The 12,487-nt window shown below is 36.1% G+C and overlaps 1 protein-coding gene across 1 annotated transcript in view; it reads right to left on the bottom strand.

Moving 5' to 3' along the window:
- Positions 1-12,487, bottom strand: part of CCSER2 (coiled-coil serine-rich protein 2) — a 48,638-nt gene that overhangs the window by 3,366 nt on the left and 32,785 nt on the right. The window contains exons 8-9 of the mRNA XM_010001116.1: positions 11,012-11,110; positions 5,070-5,154 (exon numbers count right to left, since the gene is read on the bottom strand). Of these exons, the coding sequence (XP_009999418.1) occupies positions 5,070-5,154; positions 11,012-11,110 (184 nt within the window). The remainder of the gene's footprint in view (positions 1-5,069; positions 5,155-11,011; positions 11,111-12,487) is intronic.

The following is a 12,487-nucleotide window of genomic DNA, read 5'->3' as shown; positions in this document are numbered from 1 at the left end:
CTACACGAAAGTACATTAGAAATAAATCTTTGTGGACATGCTCCTTTTTGCACAACAAAGAAACAGACCTTTCTGTACCGGTAAGAGATGAAGTGGTGCACCAATCAAAATTACTAAATCAGTCCCTACCACATTAGCTTAAGAGATTTTCTCTCAAGTAAATCTGGCTGTTACATCATCCAGAGAAAAATGACAACATGTCCACAAGAAGGATTATCTTTAGTACTCAGTTATTGACCCTGAGATTGCACTGAGATTGCATTAGCTGTGTGTTGGAAAACTGAGACAAGTATGTCATACTGATAAAGAAGTTAAATCAATGTGGTCACGACACTAATAGTCATTGCAATATCACTACCTGAAAATCCCCTTCAGCTTTGCTGTGCTTATTTTATACCTCTAACCTCAATCCTGATTCCCTATAAAATACCTTCGTAAAACGAAGTAGACATTTTCTCCCCGCAGTGTATTGAGGAACGAGGGAAGTGAAGCAATGAGAAACCTGAGAACCGCATGCACATCTCCAACAGACATGCATCATGCATAGGGCAAAAAAACCAAGAGTGGAAATGTGTGAGGAGGAGATGGGAAGAAATCTGAAGTTGTACTGTACCACGCTTTATCACAGAAGTAATGGACTAACTTCTCAACTCCTTGCCAATGGCATAATGGGAAAGCAGAGACAAGAAAAAGACAAGGACAATGGTATCAGAGGACCAAGACAAAACAATGAGCAATTGCCATGACAGAACTGCAGCTTTTCACCATTTAAATTGCAATTTCCATGTCCCCCACTCATTTTTAATCTACCTGCCAGAAACAAAGGAAGCAATGGTGTTGAAATACTGCAGTACAAAAAATATTTATAGCAAGATCTGCACAGAATACCTTTGCTCTTGTAACTTGAAGTCTTTTAACACAGTTATCTCTTACACTTGAAATACTGTTTAGAGCTGTAACTAGAACTTGTGTGTAGCATTACAGCTGTATAAATCAAAAAAATTTGCGTCCAAGCACATACAGTTTTAGGTATCTAACAATGAACAACAATGTATTGTGTATCTTGGCCATATTGCCCATGCCTTTTAATACTCCATTTTCTAGGAACTCGTTCACCAGCTTTCTTTTTAGGAGAGGGCAGGGAGGAAGGGAAAAAAACGCTACTACATCAATTTTTAATTTTCTAGCTGTTCTGACATCCTTTATCTCACTGTCTTGTCACAGGATAAGCTGTCATTTCACAGGCCTTCGCTTGAAAGGACATCCCTGTTGAAAGGCCACACTGGAAAGCTCATTTTCTACCTCTGGAAAACACCTAGATTTCCCAACTTAATCAGCAGCATTTGTTGATACCTTCAGTTTGCTTTTTTTTTTTTTCTTTTCTGTTTTAGCTAGCTATATTATACCCATATTTCAACACTGCAAAACAGCATACCACATCATGGGCTAGTATTTATAGCAATAATACTAAACAACCCAATTTTTTTTTAAAGTACTTTTCATCACAGCATGGAGGTAAGTAAAATAATCAGTAATATGGTACAGCTTTTTTTTTTTTTTCTGCAGTCTGTATAGAAACCCCAACTTTCTTAAAAGAAAAATACTGTCTTCCTCAAATTAAAAAATTACTGAAAGTAATATATAACTACCATCAAGGCAGGCATTACATCTATAAATCAGATACATATGCAACAAACAGAAAAATGTGTAAAACACATGTAAAATTAAGCTTAGTCAGGTACAAGAGATATTTCTCCTGTAGTCCAATCTGAAACTACTCAACATGGGAGATGGGAGTTTTTTCTTTATGTAATGGTTCCAGGACACTTTTAGTAATTTGTCACTCTCTTAATATGAATCATAGAACTTCAAGATAATATTCTGAAGCAACTTCGTTCTGCTAACACCAACATCCTACAAAGAACAAAGAAGTAGTACCCTTGTTAAAAAAAAACACAACAAAAAAATATGTAAAAGCAAAGCCTGCACCTGATTTATATTTGGTGTGCATACAGCAGCTTTCTTGCTGGTGACAAAGCTACATGTGACCTGCTAGAATTGCTTACAGGACCTTTATTTGTAATGCTTACATACAAGAAGTCACCATGAAGTGCACAGTAAGCAGAGATGTGAACTGAAATACTTGAGTAATCAAGCAGCTTTCATCTGCATTTCCCTGTGGAGAAGCACTCCAAGCTAGGGGCCTACAGGGAGTGGTATAATATTTTATGACAAGAAGAGTTCATAATTGTTCATTGCCAATTTGCATTCTAAATTCTGTGTTTCTAGAGTTGCATCATTAAAGCTCCAGAATATGAAAGCAAACATTTCAAACTCTGTTGAAAGAAAGTTTGCTGTGTCATCAAATTGTATCCTATTATTAAGATTAAAATCAAGGAGCATTACATAAGAATTGAGTTCAAGACATACATTTCAGTTTTAAGAATAAGAAACATATAATTTTGTTCATAATATGACAAAAATCAAGATACTATTGGGAAAGTGTTTATGAAATATAAAATGCTGAATTATTTCCAAAGCTGTTGAAACAACATAAAGGTAATAAATGTAAAAGTACTAAAAATTAATTCTCATTAAAACATACATCCAACTCTAAAGCACATTACCAAAGTTCTTAGAGCAAGATAAGCAGTAGGTGCATTAACCTTGTCACTTTGTAACTGGTGTAATTAGAGAACTGTAACCATATGATAGTATTGTGGTACTTCGCAGTAGGGATAGAATATTACCTGTCCTGTTCAGCAGCAGTAAAATTATCTTACCATGTATAAATAACTAAATATGAACAGCTTACAGATTTTTGTCCTCATAATCTACAGTGCTTGTTAGTGTTCCATCTGATAATAACTACATTGGGAAAAAACCTGCAATATCCACAAGCATAGATATTTTAGGTTCAGGATGCAGAAGTTAGAGAAGAAATGCTTCAATTCCAAGATCTCCAAGCAGAAAACACAGCCAAGCAAAACCGAGACTGCTTTGTGTTCCCATCCCCTTCTCTATACTCTTGCAAAAGAATGCTAACATTGATTTTAAGGCTGTTTTCCTATTCTTGGTGGTGACACCCAGCTCATCACTTGCCTCAAAACCCCTCATTTAGCATTCTGTGCTATCTCAAAACCCATCAGACCTAAACCCCTTGATCCAAGGGACAAGGCAATGCAGGTAAATAAGGATGCTAGTGATAATTCTAATAATGTTCTGCATAATGGGATCCTTCACACAGACATACATAAATGATTTTGCAAGAAAGTGAAAGTGTCCAAGAAACGTCTTCATTTATACTGCATTTTTATTCTCAATATTTATCTTTTGATCAACCTAAGACTTTAAAAGAAAAATGCTAGGAATACTCAGTTACATGAAACATTTCTCTTCCTGAGCAATAGATTTATTATAGTTTTGGTTGATTAGTCAAAGGGTCAGTTTTCACCTACTTGATTTCCTTTACTAATAATAATTCATAGAATTTAATGTATAAGATGTGTGCTAAAAAATCCAACCTGCTTTAGTAATGGAAGTTTGCTATGGGATCCCTGAATAAGAAGCTGCTGCTATCAGTGAAGGAATGAAAAAGGGGGGGCTCAGGGAAATAAGATTAGCAAAGTTTTTTTCAGTTCAGCAATTGGTGTGAATGATGACATCAGAGGCACACATCTGGCAGCTCAGACATTAGCCTCCCATTCTGATTCTCTGTTCAGTAAGCCCCTAAAATGTGACATTTTTATGTTTCTGAGGTCTACAACTGATCTTTTTAAACTCAGGTGGTCTGCCGACAGGATAGCAAAATAGCCAGGCTGTGTTACTGCTGGCCCTCTCCAGAAAAAGACGACGTGATGATCAGCTTTAGGGGTGCTACATTCATTACACACACACAGTCCCACATCAAAGACCACAGAAAAATGAAGCACATCCCTCCATCGCATAGAGAAAAGCCTATCAAACAGGCTATGCATTCCTGATGAGTTGCTTAAATGAACATTGTCACAGAAACCTCAAGAGAGTATTTGAAACACAGTTTACAAAATAATTTACAATGTTTTTTTCTTGCAATTGGAATAAATTCAGATTATTGTAGTCTGAAATACATGTAAGCTTTGTTTTCCAAGGTGCAGCTTACTCTTCAGATCTCCACTGGCCCTGGAAATCTATCGTATGTTTCCATAATTTTACTTTCTCCTTTGTTTCTTGTCCAAATACACTCTTGGGCTTTGCTAGGCAAACACACTGTAATTCTCAAATTACAGTACGTTTTAGAATATAACTTTAGCTTTATGAACTAGTTATATTTCTTTGAACAACTATCTGTTCATAATGCAATACCAAAGCACAAAATAAGACTTACCATTTCTCTATGTCTACGTAAGCATACAGTTTTAAAATCAGCAATTGTCTTTTGTTTTGCAGATTGAAGCCAAGAGAACAAATGCATCTTACATCAGCCCACATTGTAGCTAGCACATAAGGAATGTTAATAAATCATGCAAGTTTTGCAACAGCCACTTCGATGTATTAGAAGCCTTTTTACAACAAATACTGAGAGAGGGGGAAAAAAAAAATTAGTTTGGGGGAAGCCATTCTGAAAAGTTAAGAAAACTTCTTGTGAGAGGCAATGAAAACAACACTTTCTCAGCAACGTTTTCATGTGTATTCACAGTGTATTTATGTATATACATCCACATACGCACACATGCAGACTTACGAGCAAACAGAACACATACACACACAGGATGGTATATTACAGCCATGAAAGAGAAAGGGAAAATGCAGCAAGCAAGATTAATGTTAAGACAAGACTGGAAACAAGGGCCTACTCAGGTTTGCCTGAAGAACTGCTGAAGTACATCAGCATTTAACAGCTGTTACAAAGCTACGAGTGGTAGCTGCTTATACACTGGCTGAAGGAAGCATTTTGGTTAGCCACAGACTATTGTGTATGCCTGTAAATCTGCCTGAGAAAGGAGGGTACTACAAGATGAACAGTGCGTGCAAAGGGGAAACTGCTACTGGAACATGGTGAGGGAGATGAGTGAGAGGTACAGACTCACTCTGTCTGCGGTGCGGTGGAACAGTCCGAGGGATGCCCTGGAATGAGCCCTGCCAGGGAGAGAAGGAGGGAGCAGAATACCCACCCTGTGCAGAAAGAGAGAGGGGGAGAAGTATAATAAAAAAAGAGAACAGGGAAAAAACAAGACACCAAAAAGCCACACCATTCTTTTTCTTTTTTCCCCCTCAGAAAGGTATCATTATATTTCCCAGTTGTTCTATTTGGTAACAGCAACAGCTAAACGCTAGAAAATCACAGAGGAAAAACTAAACTAGTCAGAAATCTTGCAAATACCTCAATTGTTATTCATTATATACACACACATTTCTGCTGAAGATGTTTTTAGGGGTAAAGTATAGGAGCTGAGCTTTGCATGTCAAAAATACATGCTAAAAATTGTGGTTTTACAGCTTTCAAGTATGTTTCAAAAATGCCTCCCCAAGCACTAAGTTGCATAATATTAAGACACTGGAACACCAGTCAGCTTTAGATTACAATGAAAAAAAATGTATGGCATAGAAACAGATTTTCTAGCAAATCCTGGTGCTTTAGAGTCCACTTCACTCATATTTTGATAGCACTATTAAATGTGAAAAAAGGAGTTCCAGACATCTGACTGTCTTCCTTCCACTTTGCTCTTGGAGCTTGAGCCTTTGGTTACAGGATCAGAGACCCGTGCACGTCAATGCCACGTGTGGTTTGCCTGTCAGACCTTTCCATTCACCACAAAAGTGACACACTGTGGGTGTCGCATTCTCAAAGCATGAGAGTAATTTAATGCAGTCTATCATTTTTTCCACTCCTTCACCTTTAAAATAAATCTATCCAGGCTGGAACTTCCCCCTTAAATCACATAATCTTGATTTCTTCTTATTTCAGTGAGACAGATCTAAGTTTGTAAAACCCCTTTTGCAGCTGAAAACTTCTGCTTCTATGAAATCCCATTCCTTTCGTTTCCCAGATACTGGAATTGTGAAACAGCAAAGGTATTCCAAAAGATAAGTGTTTCTAAATTTTAAACACCAGGCAAAACAAAAGGCTTAGGAATGGAAAAATAAGAGCAGCTAAATTAAAGCAGCCTACAAACCAGAACAAAAAGAATTATGTTCTTCAGAAATCCCGATTCATTGTGCAACTGCTGCTGAACATTTAATAAAGTTCTGACCCTGACTGCACTGGTAGATCTGTTCGGTTTGTTGTTGTTTTGTTGTTTTTTTTTAAAAAAAGATTACTATGAAGATATTATGGCCAGAGTTTTCCACTGCTATGAAGAGACCTCAACCTTAGAATAAGCAATCCCACAAACAAAGCAATTGCTTCTGCCAGAAAAGGACAAGTATTTCTAAACTATGCTAAATAGTAATTTTAGGCCAACACCCAAATATTCCAACTTTTTTTCCCCAGGATATACCAATATCCAAAACTGCTACTGTTTTAAAATATATTTTCTGCTGCAAAAAAACAAACACATGAAACGACTATTTTTATCCATACAGCTGGAGCCTCTGAGCACTCCAAAGAATTGGCGGTTTTTGCTGAATCCCTCCAAGCATTGCCAGTTGTCTCATATGAACTCAGAGCTCCACACCATGAACAAACCTAGAATGACATACTTCAAGCATCAACACAAAAAAAATGTTTTTACAGCAGCCTCATCTTGCCAGCCCAGCACCCGGCCAGAGAGATTACAAATGAACAGTTCTGACAGGCACTGCTCTTCTTGAAAGCATTCAGGTGAAAAAAAATAAATAGTCTTACGTGCTGGATTACACTAAACCAGAAATAATTGCCTGTGAAAGGTTTAAAGAATCTCTCTTCTGTGCATTTTCCCACATATTACACACTGTTACTGCAGGAGAGTAAGAAACATGCACAACACTACTTAGTCCAGCCATGGTTCTTTCTCACCAAGAATGTACATTATAATGGATCAGCAAGTGAACAGCAGAGCATTGGACAACAAGAGAAATCTGGGCTGAATGCAAAGATAAACACTAAAATAGTGACCTGGAAGCTTAAATTCATAGCTGCAGAATCAAAGGATATAGAAATGTTAAAGCTAAGGTGGAAGGAGATACTCAGACAGCAGTACCCAACCACAGTGGAAGTATTAGGAAGGCTTATCAAAACAACTGATGTGAAAGGGTTTGGAAGGACGGAGTGGAACAATATTCAGATGGAAGGCAAAGAGTACATCTCAGCACAGAAGCAGAGATGTAGCAAAGAACAAGATTATGCATGATCCCAGGCAAACTGAGTTTCTTGTTGTCATTTTGCCAGAGACAAGAAGGAATTTGTACACATTTGGAAAGCAAAACTTATTCTCACCACCATGTACTATCTACTGTACACTAAATACTGTTGCAGGGCATGGAAAAGCACCCATGAACTAGGAGTTGTATTGTGCTAAGGAACCAGGGGCCACAATCCTTTACAGACATCATCCAGATACAGGCTTTGCTTGCTTGTCTTCTACTGCTCAGTATGTGCAAACAACCTTTCCAGTTTGAGAAGCCAAATAACATCAATATAAACTTGATATCTAACCCCTTTACCCTCAGAATATTTTAAAGCATTTAGCATTACAGAAACAATGCTGCAAAGCCTGAGAGACAATTGTGGCAATGGATGCTTGCATTTTTCTTCTTTGTAAGCTTTGTCCATCAACATTAATTTCTTCAGGTAATGTAATATTCAGTACATTCTTTCAGGTTTTGGTTTTGTGGTCGGTTTGTTTGGCATTGGGTGTTTTGTTGTTTGTTTTTTGTTTGGTTGGTTTTGTTTGTTTGGTTTTGGTTTTTTTGGGGGGTTGTTTGTTTGTTTCCCCATGATAGTTAATTGATAGGCATAGATTAACTGGAAATGTAAGAGATCTATGAGAAATTCTTCTAGAAATGTGACTGTCTACCCTGTCAGTGAATACTTGTACAAGGCTTGGAGACTGCTAACCAAAAATGTTTCCTTCAAAGTGGTCTTTGTCTGTACAAATACTCAGAAATTACATACTGTGATTTTGAGCAGACTGTCAGGACACTGCTTGCAAGAAACACCATATAGCAGCACAGGGGTGAGGCAATAGGTTGGTTCTTAATGCTCAATTTTCAAAACATTTATTTTTAGCCACTAGGTTTTATTACATGAAATAGTAAAGGATTAACTTAGAGTTACATAGTTTCCATTTATGTACATACCTATCTTTAAATAGTAAAAAAACCTCAAGAGTACTTTCAAATGCTGTGTGATCTTTAAAGAGAATAAAAACAGAGAAGTTTATAATCACATCAGGATGGGCCCTTTTCTAAAAATATCTGGTAATAAAGAAAAAAATGATAAGAACATGACTTTCTAAAATATTCACTTGCCTATTTACTGGGAGGACTATGAAGTGATCAGAAATACCAGCCATTTTAAATGGGTAATAAACCTGCAATAAACTACTGCCATTCATACAGTCTTAAATTTCTAATTGAAATCTTTTAATAGCCAATTTCCACTCTCACTATTTCCTAGTTTATTCTAGCATCTGTTCTTTGTGAAACATTACTTAAACTATTAACTAAGAGCATTTCTGGAAGCATTTAAACTATTTCTTAAAACTGTGTGTTCCTAGACTGCTATTTTTGCTTCAGGAATGAACATACAGTATCAGTTCTGATAGAATTTGTAAACTGTCAGAATAATTTGGAAGTGAAAGTAACTTCCTGATATTCACCGTCAAGTGACAAACAGGTTAACACAGGAAAAAAGGAAACAATAAAATATTCATTAACTTTGGTAAATATTAACAAGCTTAAAGTAGCAAAAAAACTTTTTATGTCTCAAAGGAGCTGTACGCTCATTGCCAAGTTTTCAATTATAATTTAGTCTTTAAAAATCGTAGTCTATATAAAAACTTAATTTCATAAACATGGCCTATGATTCATACCACGTTTAGAACCAATAGATCTGATTTCTCCCAGCCTGCACTCTCAGTTCAAAGCAATATATTAAACTGAAGAGGAATGTTAATAAAGCAAAACAATATATAAGACCTTTTTTAGTAAGAACACATTTTACTCATGTCTCCTGCCATTTCAATTTATCATACTCCTGCCTCAAGAAAATAGAGCCAATTGTCTCCCCTTTCTTTTGCAAGTGACAGTTTAAGTCACTGGGCTCCAGATCAACAATGACTTCATGCCAAAGCTTTTTCCACATTTGTACTCCTCTTAGTCCATGCAAGGAAGCACATAAATGCCTGTTAGCAGTGCAGCTATTAAACCAGAAAGTTAAGGTCTGATCATTACACCTGGAACTCTGTTTACAACAGCAAGTCTATCATCCCCCTTTAAGAAATCCCACCTTAAGGAGCTCCAAAATGTTAAAATACATGCAAAGAAGAAGACATTCAAAAATACATTCTGTACACACACCCAATCATTAGTACAGCAGAGGTCTTTCTTTTTTTAAATTATACCCCTTAACTCTAATTTCCTTATCACAAAAAAAGAGTGTATTTTTGAACAAACCTTCTGAATAACTTAGTAGAAATATAATTCAACCAGAACAAAACCACAGAATTTGAATAAATTACTACTTTTACCTGAGACATCAATTCACATTCGCCATCTTCTCCAATATCTTTGTGTTAACAATACCACACCTTGCTCAAACTAAACTTTTGCAGTTAGCAACTAACTTTCAATAGTTACTAATTTGTCTCTGAATTTATGTGGAAAATGATAGGGAAAAAAAGGAACATGGAAACAACAATAGCCATAAACCCAGTGATAGTAAGTATCAAAGCACAAAAACATCACAGAAACGTCACAGATAGGAAATGAAATGGGAAACAGAAACAATACAAGAGCTCAAAAGCTACAAAGTAACAAGAAAAGAGAAACAAAGGATAAATGTCACAGACATTACACATACTTTCTGGAACGGAGCTGTCAGAGCAAACTAAGAGCTGATTAATGATGGTCTCTTTAAACTGGGTTGTTATCAGACAGAAGGTGGCTGGGAACCAGGGTCTCAACAGGATAAAGCTGATTGCTAACAACTGCTGAACATAGTGTGGTGGCATTTCTGTCCTTGCACTATACATACAAAAGGGTGAGTTTAGAAGGATAGCAGGGGTCTTTACTAAAATCTTATATCAAGCAAATCAAGGCAGGGTATAAACAAAGGAATAAGAAATCTAAGACCTTTTTTAATCTTTAGAAGAAATCTCTTAAGATATTTTAGCTAGAACTGCAGATCCAAGATTCAGAGTCTTTGCTAATGACTGACAAAAGTCTTGTTCAAAGATAACTCCTTATTATTATATAATATCAAATATGTTGTCTCTCCCCCATCTTAAGTATTCTGCTAGAGTTCCATGAAGAATCTAAGTTAAATACAATGAAACAAAAAGTGATCCATGCAACATCATGTGGGAATGAAGATGTCCTTTGTCAAAGTGATTTTCACCCAATATTTTTTTTAATATGTCAAAATCTTCAAATAAATTATTAATAATAAATAAACTTTTGTTTTTACATTTATGAAACTTGGAACACTGTTGCTTTCCTTAACAAATATGAAAGCAGCAACAACATTTTAACCAGGAAGAAACCACAACTATAGATAGCTAAGATTTAAAAGTCAGGATAAAGGAAAATACCTTACATATAATTAAATATACAGCTTGACCTGTCTGTAACCTAAAAAGTACAGAAGGTGATCATTTTAAGAACAGATTTCTAAAATTTAATTACTTATGTCTGAAGAAATGTTTGTAATACATGTTTATATAAAAGGGTTACAAAAGAGCCCAGAGGATGCACAGCATGAAGGATACTGCTCTCACACACAGCACAGAATCTCTTACCCAAAGCCAACCTGTATGACAGCAAATGCCATAGAACTGGGGAATGAAATGCAGAAAGTCATACCCGAGAAAGAATGGCACATTTTACTCACAGAACTCCTCCTCCAGGAGGTTTGGGTAAATTTATCAGCGTTCATACACGTTGTCCCTGCAGGTTTTTGACTGTCTTTCTGGCAGTTACATCTAGTGGCCTTAATCCCCCCAAAAGAAAAACAAGATTTTGTTAGAAAATAACTAAGACACTTGAAAAGCATAGTCAAGGCCAATGTTCAAACATCACCCGTTACTTGGCAGTATAGCACAATACAATTAAACTACAGAAACTTCTATTTACAGAGCTGCACAACTGCTTCTCTTCCCAAGGCATATCTAGAAATAGTTTAGAATAAATGTTGGATTTTGGAAAGGGTTTTTGATTAACTTATATTTATGAAGCAACACATTCTCTACTTCACCTTTCAGTAAGTCCAAAAGTAAGTTCTACCCATCTTTACAGCATAGTTCCTTAGCTGCAGCAAAACTTTCAGTTTCTGCAGTAATCAGGTATACTTCCTACCAGGGGGATAGATTTCCTTCTGGAAATCTTTGAAAGCTGATAGTGAGACTAAGCATACTGAAAAATCAACAGCTAATGCAAAATACTCAGATTTTTATTTTATTTTTTATATTCTGAGATCTGGAATTCCGTTGTTTAAATGGAGCAAAAAGCCAAATCTCAATTTTTTATAGGGGGAATGATCACATGGTAAACAAGGAGAGCAGAAAGACCATAGGTCAGTTTCAGTGCACATATGTATAAAAGCACATGCTAAACATTTAATTAGTCACACAAAACTGTTCTCAGCTATGATAAATATCATGGTATGCACCTCTTTGCATCTCATCTACCCTACTTCTCAGATTTTATTGTGGCTTGAAAACTTGGGGCTATTTTACAAGACTTGTCACAGCAGATGAGTTTACCAGAACCAAACATAGAGATGGCAAAATCCAAAGTTACCTTAGAACAAGAGCAAAAAGTGAAAAAGTGTGCATTACTTTTGCCTGAGGACTTGTGTTCACCTGAACTTGATTAGTGATAAAAGTGCTCCCATAACTTCTGTTTTGCCAATTTCATCTTACTATTCTATATGCTTTTTTTGTTTAAAAAAAAAAAAAATCAACTTTGAATAGTACCTTGCTTGACTTTAAATTTTATGGTAGAATTCCTTATTAAGCTAATGGACTATAGAGGAAAGGAGAGGGAGAAAAATACCTACCAAAAAATGTCAAGTAGAATGATAAGCCTGATACTTGTTATTTTTTAAATACTTTAAGCATAAATTACCTTATTCTGCTAATTGTTCTTTCTGAACAGCTCCTAGAATTTCATGTTCAAAGTGTGTGTTTTGGAAATGAAATGTATTAAACAATGGTCTCAACATCCTTACTCAGTGCCACACATACAAAACACAACTTGCCTACAGAATTAAATATCCCTGGTGTACAGCTACAAACACATAACAGCAGGTATAATCGCTAAAGGATCCATTACAGACTCACGAGTCAGGTGGATCTAAACAAAAGCC

This window comes from Chaetura pelagica, unplaced genomic scaffold (assembly GCF_000747805.2).
Source record: "Chaetura pelagica isolate M959 unplaced genomic scaffold, ChaPel_1.0 scaffold346, whole genome shotgun sequence".
Classification (NCBI taxonomy): Eukaryota; Metazoa; Chordata; class Aves; order Apodiformes; family Apodidae; genus Chaetura; species Chaetura pelagica.
The sequence above is the reverse complement of the archived record's forward strand: the minus strand, read 5'-3'. Positions and strand labels throughout refer to the sequence as shown.